The 13,398-nt window shown below is 36.5% G+C and overlaps 1 protein-coding gene across 4 annotated transcripts in view; it reads right to left on the minus strand.

Annotated features, from left to right (window-relative positions):
• The window catches only part of ATR (ATR serine/threonine kinase), a 98,435-nt gene that overhangs the window by 17,581 nt on the left and 67,456 nt on the right, over window positions 1–13,398 (minus strand). For 2 of the 4 annotated variants that reach the window (XM_044251530.1, XM_044251528.1), the window contains 8 exons: window positions 11,925–12,016; window positions 11,339–11,516; window positions 9,674–9,853; window positions 8,853–9,012; window positions 5,983–6,162; window positions 2,163–2,305; window positions 1,174–1,271; window positions 195–427 (listed from right to left, as the gene is read on the minus strand). In XM_044251530.1, coding sequence (XP_044107465.1) covers window positions 195–427; window positions 1,174–1,271; window positions 2,163–2,305; window positions 5,983–6,162; window positions 8,853–9,012; window positions 9,674–9,853; window positions 11,339–11,516; window positions 11,925–12,016 — 1,264 coding nt within the window. Of the gene's footprint in view, window positions 1–194; window positions 428–1,173; window positions 1,272–2,162; window positions 2,306–5,982; window positions 6,163–8,852; window positions 9,013–9,673; window positions 9,854–11,338; window positions 11,517–11,924; window positions 12,017–13,398 lie in introns of those variants that run through there. The other 2 variants (XM_044251529.1, XM_044251532.1) reach the window with 2 other exon arrangements.

Consider the following 13,398-nt stretch of genomic DNA (forward strand, 5'->3'; position numbering starts at 1 on the left):
CTTTCATTTGATATGGTAAATATTTCTGAATTTTAACATGATACATAATGCTTTAATTTCTCTTGTTTTCAAATATTTAAAACTTATGTTTTGCTACTAATCTAAGAAACATTGGAACTTGCATCTTCATATTAGCATTAAATAATCAATGCCATATAAAATGGAAAAAGACACTACTGTGATTACTATATTACCTTTGACACAGCTGTCATCATCCACATTGCTTGTTGAGGATAGGCTAGAAACACTTTAGCTATAATTTCCATCAAGACAACAAAAACTTCATCGTGAGAATGACAAATTCGGGAGATCAACTGTGAAAAAGCAGTCAAAAACTGATACGGTGCTAAGTGATTTGTGTGCTCTGTGATAACCTTGTTTATTTTAGCTAAATCATTTCTCATTTGTACACGATCAGAACGGCCAGCTGGAAAAAAGTCAAAGTTAAAAAAACAAGAAAAAAACAGTGTATCAGTTCATTTTACAGAAGAAAAATTTTGTTTTAAAAAAGGCTTTACAAGGAGTGCCTGGGTGGCTCAGTGGGTTAAGGCCTCTGCCTTCAGCTCAGGTCATGATCCCACAGTCCTGGGATTGAGCCCCGCATAGGGCTTTCTGCTCGGCAGGGAGCCTGCTTCTCCCTCTCTCTCTCTCTCTCTCTGCCTGCCTCTCTGCCTACTTGTGATCTCTTGGCTGCCAAATAAATAAATAAAATCTTAAAAAAAAAAAAAAAAGGCTTACAATATATGTTATTCCCACACCTAAAACTAGATCACTTGCCAATTTGTGAACATAGTTGTCTTTGTCTAAATAGGAAAACATATTTCGGGCCATTAAAAAACTCAAGGGCTATTAATTTTCACTAGAAACACAGAACAAGTCTCACTCCACTATAACTTTTAGGGTAAATTATTTGGCTTAAACTAGTATCTCTCAATATGTATTAGGTTCAGGAAGGATTAAGTAGATTCTCATTTGCAGCCTTGAACTGCAACAACTTATGTCTATGTGTTCAGTGTGTCTCCTCTTTGTTAATATTCTTGCTCACATTTATATGCAATTTAAATTATCAAACTCATTCCTAGCTTTTTTAAGTTAGACTGTCAAGCCAATGTGACTTTATACCAAAGTTAAAATTTTTCTTACCCCTTAAAACTTTTACATAAAAAATTATACCTTTCTCCCATTCGTATGCTTTAGCACCAAAATCAAGCCATAGTGATAACATTCGTGGCATTGACTGATATATGAATTGGTTTCCATATTGGAGAGATCTGCAATTATATAGAAAAGATGCTATTAACATAGTGCTCTTTTTTACATTATAAGAGTTAAAATGTAAAGACTTAAACTATCACTTGACAGATATAAACAGAAAATGTTTGCAGGATCAAATAATTATCCAAAAGTATCCTTGACATGGGGCACCTGGGTGGCTCAGCTGGTTAAGTGTCTGCCTTTGGCTCAGGTCATGATCTTGGGGTCCTGGGATTGGCCTGCATTAGATTCCTTGCTCAGTTTGCTTCTCCTCCTGCCCCTCCCTCCTGTGCTCATATGCTCACTTGCTCTCTCAAATAAACAAAATCTTAAAAAGAATGAGTGGAATGTCATTATTACTTCTTAGGAAATAATATGTGAAAATATAAACAGGCATGAGATAATATGCTATGTAATTATAATACACTAATATATAAAATCAAGTTGTATTTTACCTGTTACCTAGTCTAAGAGATAAGCTCTTTCTCTAAGTCTAATGTCAAAAGCATTTTCATATATAGTATTTCTTAGCAGAACGGGCAGAAAGGAGACATTCCACTGGTAATTATAACCAATAAATATATTATGTTTAGGGTCTTCTGGAATTTTATAGAGGGGGACTCAGGAGATTAGGGTCTGGAATGGGAAGGACAATTAATTTTCATTGTATAATATTGGTACTACTGAATTTAAAAATATAAATGCACCTTACTTTTTCCATTAATAAATTATTTTTTAAAAGGAATAAAGAATGATATAAAGAAAAACTTAAAATCTAATCTACGGTTAAAGACTGAATCAGTGGTAAAGCAGAAAACATCCTGAATATGCTAAAATCTGTGAAAACAGTTCAAGATCAAGAGTCTATTTTACATATTTCATCAGCACATATCAGTTCTCACACTTACCTGCCAAAATGAAGAACTATATACCGAATGAGATCACCTTGCTTTTCCATTTTGTTGTCTGTGACCATGGGCATCAATTTGTCATAGTACTTGGCAAGGTAAAAATGCCCATCCTCCCACTCTGGCAGAAACAAGGTCACATCCTATAAAAGACAACACCAGATACTCACCAAAGAAAACCCCATACTATACTGGGAAATAAAGTATGAATAGATGATTAGGGATCAAAAAGTATAAGAGCCATATGTAAGCAGAGCAAAGTCAAAGGCAAAGTGATTCTTTCATTTAGATAAAGAATTATCTTAGAAAGGTTTTCTCGGGATGGCTGGTTGGTTCTAATGAGCTGTCCACTGGCCAACATGAAACAGTGTTGGGATAATTAGCTATTTAAGGAAAGAAAACTCCATCTACATTGCTACATTATATGTCATCAAAATAATTTCCAGATTGACTAAAGTATTCTATGAAAGTGTTTATATGTATGTTTTTATTATCAAAAAGATCTCTGTGAAAGGAAAATATCAAAGATCTGAGGATAGGGCTTTAGGAGCATAAAAATATGGTTAAAAAAATTACACGTATTTTTTCCCAAGATCTTTCATGGGTTATTGCCCTTCCTCCCAACTCCTTTAAAATCAGGTTTCTAAGAATTCATCTCTCATTCACTCTTCAAACTATTTCATGTTTTCAGTCTTTGGCATTCCCCAAAAGCAACATCTTACATCTAAAAGATCCTTCCCAGTTCTGATCTCATTTGAACTCTCTTCAGCATCTGTTTCTGTTGTCCACACCACTTACTCTTTGAAATAGTTTCTTCTCTTGGCTTTAGTGAGGCCACAATCTTCCAAGTTTTCTCCTACCTTTCTGGCCATTTCTGCTCTGTCCCCTGTTCATTTCCTTTCCCTTTCCCTGCCTTTTAAGTATTTGTGTATTTATTTTAAAAACAATACTATTTGAAATGTGATGGAAACAAAACATAGAGAATGGCAGACAATCAAAAAAATTTTTGAGGGGTGTCTGGGCGGCTCAGTCATTAAGCATCTGCCTTCCGCTCAGGTCATGATCCCAGGGTCCTAGGATTGAGCCCCGCATCAGGCTCCCTGCTTGGCGGAAACACTGTTTCTCCCTCTCCCACTCCCCCTGCTTCTGTTACCCTCTCTTGCATGTCTCTCTCTGTCAAACAAATAAAATCTTTAAAAAAATTTTTTTAAAAAAATGAAGTTCCACTCTTAATTCAAGCAAGTATGAGAACATAGTTTGAACTAGGAACATAAATGAGATCTTGAGTTTTCCCTGCACCTAATCCTGCAAATATACAGACAGCACCCTGTCTGCAGAGGGAGGAGAGAATGACATGACTAGATATATGGAACAGATGCTGAATTCATGTGCCCAACCAGGCACAGCATCCCTCCCCCATCTAGTCATAGAAGCAAAGGGAATAAGGCAACATATTAAAATTTCTTTTAAAAAGGTATTTCTCAGGCTGGTTTACCATCATTTTACCCTCCTTTCCTCTTACCTGTCTCCTCCTTCCTTCTTTTCTGATTTAAGTCTTTAATATTTATTTTGGAAAATAAAATTTATATACAGAAAAATACACAAATCTTATAGTTTGATCAATTATCACATCTAGATCTTTTGTTTGTCTGGATATCTTCCATTTCTCTCATCGCTGTCATGTTTTCCTCTAGGCTTAAGCAAATTTATGGTAGTGATTTTATTTATTTATTTATAAAAAGATTTTATTTACTTATTTAATGGAGAGGGTGAGGGAGAGAGCACAAGCAAGCGCAGCAGCAGGCAGAGGGAGGGGGAGAAGCAGGATTCCTGGTGAGCAGGAGCCAGATGCAGGGTTGATCCCAGGACCCTGAAATCATGACCTGAGCTGAAGGCAAATGCTCAATCAACTGAGCCACCTGGGCACCCCTATGGCAGTAATTTTAAAGTCCTTATCTAAAACATTTTTATGACAGGTGTTTTAAAGTCATTTTCTGCCCATTTCATCATCTCTAACATATCTGGGCCTATTGCTATTGACTGACATTTCTTCGTATATGGCTCATAAATTCTCTCTTTTACATATCGAGTGATTTTTTTTACTGGATGCCAGACATAGATCATTTTATGTTGTTGAGTTTTAGATTTTTTTTATTTTCCTTTAAAGAGTGGCAGACTTTGATTGGGTAGGCAGTAATGTTATTTGCAAATGAGCTTAATCCTTTTAATGTATTGATGCTTTTTTAGGATGGAGGTAAAGAAGCCTTTAGTCTAGGGCTAAATAAACCCACTTCTAAGGTGTCGCCCTTTGAGAGTTTCTATATATCATGTATGCAATGATGCCTCTTGCCTAGCTGATAGAATGCTGAATGATTCTCAATCCTATGTAAGCTCTGGAAATTGTTGCTGTTGTTCTTCTTTTTTTTAAAAGACTTTATCTATTTATTTGACAGAGAGAGAGAGACAGTGAGAGAGGGAACACAAGAAGGGGGAGTGGGAGAAGCAGGCTCCCCACTGAGGAGGGAGCCCGATACAGGGCTCGATGTCAGGACTCTGGGATCATGACCTGAGCTGAAAGCAACGCTTAATGACTGAACCACCCAGACACCCTGGAAATTATTCTTTTTATAGCACTCCCGATTCTCAACCCCCAAGTCACTGTTCTTTCCCTGATAATTGTTTCCAGCCAGGCTTCACAGAGAGTTGAGTTCTGCCTGCATAGCTCAGAATTAGGCCAAAGATGCAGGGGGATTCCTGCACAGATCTGGAACTGTCTCTGTTGAACTCCTTTTTCTCACTTTGCCTCACAAATTCTAAAAGTCATCTGCTCTTACTTTATTTCTGAACTTCTACATTCTTTGTTTTCACTTCTGCTCTTTTTTAGTTCCTTTCCTAACTCCTTAAGATGAATACTTAGCTCATTAACTTTGGGGCTTTATTTTCCTCTAACATACATAAATAAAAATTTTATTCTTTTTAAGAATGGCTTTACCCAAATTCTACAGGATTTTTTTTTAAAGTTTTAATTGTTTTTTAAAATCTCTACACCCAATGTGGGGCTTGAACTCATAATCCCAACATCAAGAATCACATGCTTTTACAACTGAGCCAGTCAGATGCGACCCCCATCCTACAGGTTTTGTTATGTCAGATTTTATTATCATTCAGTTTATTATAATTATTTTATCATTACAGATAACTTCTCAATTTCCACTGCAACTTCTTCTTTGACTCATGGGTTATTAGTAAGTATCTCCCTTATAACACCATCCATGTAAAGTTTAATACTTAGTAAGGAAGGTATGCATTGTGTTTCTTTAAAAATTTTCAGGATACAGTGTGGTTAACTTTGAGGAGGGTGAAAGGGTGGATCCTAGAGTGTTAATAATGCTCTACTTTTTGACCTGGGTGGTGGTTTCTTAAGTGTATTTCCTTTGTGTTAATTCTTATTATGTTATCCACATATTAGAAAGTAAAAAAGTTTCCTGGCTATTTTTATACATGTATTCTTCCATATGGACTTTAAAATCATTTTATACATTTTTCTGAGGCACCTGGGTGGCTCAGTTGGATAAGTGTCTGCCTTTGGTTCAGGTCATGATCCCAGATTCCTGGGATGGAGCCCCACACATGGCTCCCTGCTTGGCCAAGAGCCTGCTTCTCCCTCTCCCGTTGCCTGCTGCTCCCCCTGCTTGTGTGCTCTCTCTGTCAAATAAATAAATAAAATCTTTAAAAATAAATAAAATAAAATCATTTTATACATTTTCAAAATTAAAAAAAAGATTGAGTTCTTATGAAACTGCATTATACATATACTTGCCTTATATTTTTTCATAACTGCATTGCTTTCAAAGTTAGCTGTTTCTTCCATAAATCGGCCCACTAGTAGCATAGCTCGGCCATGGATTAACATGTTCTTACTCTCAGTTGGTGTCTTATTTTCAGGAAAACATAATTCAACACCCTTCTGAAGAACAATTAGTGCCTGATGAACATCACCCTAAAAGGAAAATGGCAACAACAAGCCTTTTAAGATATTTCTGTTTTCTGAAAAACAAAGTCATTAGTACTTGAAGTTCATTAAGTATGTTTTATGTATAAATTTTTTAATTTCATGTTCATCTCTCATTTCCCTCCTATGAAAATAAAATCTTAAAAAGGAAGCATTGCTTCATATCATAGAGAACTCATATTCATTCATCTAGTCACTCATTTTTATGGTCAATAAAAGTACAAGGAACTGAAGATATATATAGATGACTGGGGCTAAACAAACAAGAATAAATCAAAATTTCTGGCTTAATAAAGTTCATAATCAAGTGAGGAAACAGATAATGTAAAACAGCAATACAATGTTAAAAACTATTAGCAGAGGAAAATATATAGGTATTACTAAGGACAGAGAAGGGAATCCCCTAAATCTATGTGAAGATAAAGAAAAATGAAGGAGAACAGCATTCAGGAAAAGTTACCAAATGAGAAAAATTTGAATTAGGTTTTCTAGATTTTTTTTTTTTTTTTTTTTTTTTTTAATCAGAGAGAAAGAGGGGGAGAGAGCAAGCACAGGCAGACAGAATGGCAGGCAGAGTCAGAGGGAGGAGCAGGTTCCCCGCCGAACAAGGAGCCCGACGCGGGACTCGATCCCAGGACGCTGGGATCATGACCCGAGCTGAAGGCAGCCGCTCAACCAACTGAGCTACCCAGGCGTAAAGAATGAGTAGCAATCTTCCTGGAAGTGAGTGAATTCAGGGAAGGACATTCTTGGTAAAAGAAGTAATAATTTGGGGCGCCTAGATGGCTCAGTGGGTTAAAGCCTCTGCCTTCGGCTCAGGTCATGATCTCAAGGTCCTGGGATTGAGCCCCGCATCGGGCTCTCTGCTCAGCAGAGATCCTGCTTCCCTCTCTCTCTCTGCCTGCTTCTCTGCCTACTTGTGATCTCTGTCTGTAAAATGAATAAATAAAATCTTAAAAAAAAAAAAAAAAGAAGTAACAATTTGGGGCACCTGGGTAGCTCAGTCCGTTAAGCATCTGACTCTCAATCTTAGCTCAGGTCTTGATCTCAGGGTTGAGGGAAAAAAAAAAAGGAATAATAAGTCTACTTGGAAAAGGTGAATAGTTTGGTTTTAGCTAAAGCCTAAAGGATTTGAGGTAGTGAGTGATACATGAAGCTGAAGAGGTGGACTGGAACTCAATCAGAAAAAGCCTTGTATACTTTCTAGAGTTCAGACTTCATCATAAAGGCATGAAGAATACTTCAAAAAATTTTAATAAGAGGAGCTACATGATTCAATGTGCATTTTAAAAAGATCACAAACTAGAGTCATGTGCACAGAGAAATAGGAAGACTGAAATAAAAGGCTATTAATATTATTAGAGGCTATAAATGCTAAGAGCATGAATGAAAGCACAGATAAAAAGACTCAAAAGATGTTTTCTTTTTAACTTTCAAATATGCAGTAAGTTATTATTAACTACAGTTACTATGCTGTACACTATACTATGACTTATTTATTTTATAACTTGAAGTTTGTATCAAAATATCAAAAGATGGGGTGCCTAGGTGGCTCAGTTGGTAGGGCATGGAACTCTTTTTTTTTTCTTTAAAGAGAGTGTGTGTGAGGTTCTATCTCACAACTCTGAGATCATGAGATCATGATCTGAGCTAAAATCAAGAGTCAGAAGATTAACCAGCTGAGTCACCCAGGCACCCTAAGCCTGCAACTCTTGATCTCAGGGTTGTGAGTTTGAGATTCAGGTTGGAGGTAGAGTTTACTTAAAGAAAAAAAATCAAAAGACATTTCTAAGGAAAATTTAGTCTCCACCTGCAGGTGGAAATGAGGGAGAGGAAGAAGTTCAAAATGATGCGTAGATTTGTGATCTTAGATGAGAGGATACAAAGAATCCTATTTAGAAAAACAAAGACTATAGGAGAAGCCGTTATTGAATGGTAAATCATCAACTGCATTTTGAACACATTGAATTTAAGGTATTACAATACATAGACTAGCACGAGCTCAGAAAACGACCAGCTTCTGACAAGTATAGGCTGAATCATTACTTTTGCCTCCATAATCACAGATGGAACCAGCTGTAGCTGCTAAATGTCAACTTCAGAACATGCAATGTTTACGACTAATTCTAGACTGGTGGCAAGCATAAGGAGATATGTAAGTAATAACAATTTAAATCTGGTGCATAATCTTTGCAAGTAGTTCAGATACTCAAAAAGCCTCTTTTTCATTACTATTGCTTCAATCTAGGGATGGCTGGGAATTTTTTTTCTTATACTAAGTCTTTTCTGATAGGCTAGATCAGAAATTAATCTTGACAATAAAAGTGGGCTAATTATCTACCAAGGATGTAAGTAGTGAACAAAGTTATTTTCATTTAAGAAATATTTTTTGAGTGTCTACTATGTGCTCCATGTATATATATGGGAGGTAAAAGCAAAGTAAAAATTGGCTGCTTCCCTCAAGGGGAAAAAAAAAGGAAAACAGATGAAAACTGAAAGAACTGTACTTTCAACTTGAAATGGAAAGACATTTAGGAACTTCAGGAAAGAAGGACTAGTTTCTTCTTATGGTAGAATTATGGTAGAATGATAAAGACGACAGAAAATGACTCTTAATGTGGATTAGCGATAATCTACAACAGAACACATATACATGATAATGTTCTCTTGGCCATTACCTTGGACCATAGCCACTTTGCCCTTTCGACATACAGTTCGGCAAGTCGTGATTCTCCAGCATTAAGGAGGGCATTGTAGGCTGTCTGGTGGTGACCGGCTTTTCTAGCTACTCTGGCACTCTGTAGCCAGCATTCTCCAACCATTTCATTGTAATCTGGTCTATATGAATGTGACAAAAACAGGGGGAAAGAGCATTAAGTATATTCAACAATTTAACTAAAAATATCTCTTCCTAACATGGAACCTTCTCAATTACTATTTCAAAGAAATCAAAGAAGATTGGGATGCCTGGGTGGCTCAGTTGGTTAAGCAGCTGCCTTCGGCTCAGGTCATGATCCCAGGGTCCTGGGATCGAGTCCCACATCGGGCTCCTTGCTCGGCAGGGAGCCTGCTTCTCCCTCTGCCTCTGCCTGCCTCTCTGTCTGCCTGCGCTCGCTCGCTCTCTCTCCCTCTGTCTCTGACAAATAAATAAATAAAATCTTAAAAAAAAAAGAAGATTAATTTGTTAAAAAACTGATTTTAATTTTCTTAGTGTGTTTAATTTTTTCAATAATAAGTCTATGAAAACTCTAATCCTGACTTGTATCTTTATCTCTCCCAGATATTTTAACAATAAAAATGATACACTGCATATGAAAGTAATTTTCAAGCTCTAGGTTCATTTCAACTTACACAGTATTGCCTTGACAAATGATAACAGAAAAATATATATTGGAGAGAAAATTAAGAAAGATAAATACTCCCAAGTAATATGCAAATATAAATATAATAGAAATTCATGATTACTGACATGCAAAAAAAAAAAAGAAAAATGAAAAACCTTTTGTTGAGACTTAATAAAGCTCTCCGGAGAGCCAGGATGGGCTCTTTGGCTCTGTAGGAATTCTGGGTCATTTCTAGTCGAGCTACCCAGTTTAGAGAATCTTCTTGAGAACTGTCACCTGGCAACTGGTGAAAAAGTGGTTTGATGCTATGCTCCAACTCACACAACATGTGCAACCTAGAGACAGATAGAGCCTATGTTAAAATGTTATCATATTCAGCCTATTAATCTCATATACAAAGTACACACTCAAATTAGCCATGAAGAATCTGAAATGTGGGGGCATCTGGGTGGCTCAGTAGGTTATACTTCTGCCTTCAGCTCAAGTCATGATCCCAGGGTCCTGGGACTGAGCCACGCATCAGGCTCTCTGCTCAACAGGGAGCCTCCTTTCCACCCCGCTCTCTCTGCCTGCCTTGTCATCTCTATCCGTCAAACAAATAAATAAAATCTTTTAAAAAAAAAGGGGAATCTGAAATGTGAGGTTTTCTTCAGAAGAACTTTAGCCATTATATATTCTTGGTATATAAACAGTAACATTTTTATCTTTTTAAATTGGATATAAAACACAACTTATGTTGATTCAAATGTTTAGTGGTTTGCTATGGTCCCCAAATCCCTATTAATTAAACTGGAGAAGAGTATATAAAACTAAATTCAAGTGTATGAAAATCAAATTTTATTACCTATATAACAACAAAAAATACATATAGGTCCATTATAATAAAAAGAAATATGTGCATATACTGCTGGTGCATCTATAAGAGGACCAGACATAGTAGATGCTGGCAAAAAAATGTGAAATGATCAATTTTTTTCTAAGAATGATGGAAACACTCATGACACACACTACCTTTTTTCCATTTATAATATTCAGTGTTTATGACTCAGTGTTGAAGGACACAGTTGAGCAGCTACAGAAAAGAATCTCAGTGGTCCAATCTACAGTTTCATTAAGCTACTACCAAAGGGGCCAATACAAACTACAGTAAATTCTTCTAAATTAAAGAAAAAAAAATGTTCTGAAGTATTTTTTAAATTATAACATCTATTATTTTCCTCAGGTGAACTAAAAGACCTGAAATGTTTTTCATTTTTTCCTTACCTCTAAAAGTTAATTTTCCTTTCTACTAGATAATGCCTACATTTTTGGGGAGGAAAATGTCAAATGCATTTCTAAATAAGAAGGAGAAGAAACTAACAAGTACTGAGCACCAAAGTGCCAGGGCACAGAGGTCTACACTGCTTAGGTTAGTTACAGAGCAAGTACAATATGACATTACAAAAGGATGAATATAAGATATTTTTCTTATTTTTTAGAAGTCTCTCATAATTCCCTTTCCAATGAAAGGAATATGTATTAGAACATTTTTTAAAAACTAAAGGGTGAGGGGCACCTGGGTGGCTCAGTTGGTACAGCATGTGACTCTTGATCTCAGGGTTGTGAGTTCGAGTTCCATGGTGGGCATAGAGATTACTTAAAAACTAAACAAAACAAAACAAATATAAGGTGATTTGAGATCAAGGAATAAAAGAGCAATTGTGTGTAGATACACAGGATGCCAAATATACTATCACTTATTTACTAACCAAAATGTTCTAAGTCTGTGTCAGAAGACAAGTTATACACCAGGAATATAAAGATGGAAACCCCCCATATACCTCACAATATATTCATATCCTCGTTGGTAAGAGCCTCTTTCAAAGCTTGCAGCTGAAAGAGGTACAATTTGTTCTGCTCTCACTAGTTTCAGTGTGTCATAAAAAGCTGTGATATCTCTTTTTTTGGCTGATAATAATAGCTGTCCCAGTCTGACACTCCATGTTGTAGATTTCCCATCTGAAAAATAAACGTAGAGCCCCCAAACAAGCTTTATTTCATTTGGTAAAATGGTCAGCAGAAATACTGAAACAGATGGTTTCATTATACTTTGAAAAACTAAACGAGGCAATTATAAGACAAGCTGAAAGATTAATTATAGATGTTACTTAGCTACTTAAGTCTGAATATTTATAGGATATTAAAATTGTTTGTCTTGGGTGCCTTTGTGGCTCAGTGGGTTAAAGCCTCTGCCTTCGGCTCAGGTCATAATCCCAGGGTCCTGGAATTGAGTCCCGCATCGGTCTCTCCGCTCAGTGGGAAGCCTGCTTTCCTTCCTCTCTCTCTGCCTGCCTCTCTGCCTATTTGTCATCTCTGTCTGTCAAATAAATAAATAAAATCTGCTTATATTATAAGAAGTAATTTTACCTGCTGCCAAATAGTTTTCCACCAAATCCCATTGTGACAATTTCCAAGCTGCTTCCACTCTGTATGTGTTTAATTCATCTGTCCATTCAGACCTATTAAGAGAAGCCAGTATCAAATAAACTTTATTTAAAGTGGCATTTAGACTTTTTTCATTGTTTTAGAACTCTATTTATTGTATTTATTTATTGCTCTATTTACTGTATTATATTGTATTTTGTACTTAGATACAAAATAATTATCTCTATCCAAAATAACCCCCAATTTTTATTCTTTCCATTCCCCCGACATTTTTTTCATTTTTTTAAAATAGTTTGCATTTTAAAGATTTTATGTATTTATTTGACAGACAGAAATCACAAGTAGATGGAGAGGCAGGCAGAGAGAGAGAGGAGAGCAGGCTCCCTGCTGAGCATAGAGCCCAATGCGGGACTCGATCCCAGGACCCTGAGATCACGACCTGAGCCGAAGGCAGCGGCTTAACCCACTCAGCCACCCAGGCGCCCCAAGACATTTTTTTCAATAATTACTTCTAACAGGGCCATTTAAATATGCCATTCCTTAACAAATTAAATTGTGCCACATAGGAGCACCTTGGTGGCTCAGGTATTAAGTGTCTGCCTTTGGCTCAGGTCGTGATCCCAGGGTTCTGGAATTAAGACCCACACTGAGCTCCTGCTCAGCGGGAAGCCTGCTTCTCCCTCTCATCCTCCCCCTGCTTGTGTTTTCTTTCTTGCTCTGTCTCTCTCTGTCAAATAAATAAATAAAATCTTAGAAAAAAATCTTTATAAAAAAATAAATTGTGCTATATTAGAAGAGAAATCGATGCCTGGATAATTACAAAGTGCAGTTTACAATTCACAATTACAAAGGGCAGGAAGGAAAAAGAGTCAACTGCATATATACATATTCAGAGGTAAGGAATTCTCAGAACTTGGGACTTCTGAATTAAATTTAAGGCAAAAATATAGGCGCCCGTGGGTAGGTCAGGGACAACTGGGAGTATCTAGGACACTCAGTAATAAGGGCTTAAGAAAGTTAAAATGGGGGCACCTGGGTGGCTCAGTTGGTTGGGCGTCCAACTCGGTTTCAGCTCATATTGTGATCTTGGGGTCCCGTGGTTGAGCCAAGGGCTTAATAGATTACCTGCTCAATGAGGAGTCTGTTTGCCCCCCTCCCATTTTTCCCTGTGCGTGCTCTCTCTCTAAAATGAATAAGTAAAATCTTAAAAAAAAAAAAATCTACAAATGATGTGTCAATGGCATAACAAAGGATACAAAATTTTGCTATGTAAAATATATATTATTAAACTATTTTTAGTGACTTTAAAATTTGGGTTTGTAAAACTGGTATAATATTGGTAATTATTTTTTCTAAGCATTCTACTTATGTGACATTAAGATGGGGTAGTGATATTTTATATCATGACTACATAGAAGAAGGTAGACTTTCCCCATATTTCCTTTTTATCAATTAC

The sequence above is a fragment of the Neovison vison genome, chromosome 6, assembly GCF_020171115.1.
Source record: "Neovison vison isolate M4711 chromosome 6, ASM_NN_V1, whole genome shotgun sequence".
In the NCBI taxonomy this organism is placed as follows: domain Eukaryota; kingdom Metazoa; phylum Chordata; class Mammalia; order Carnivora; family Mustelidae; genus Neogale; species Neogale vison.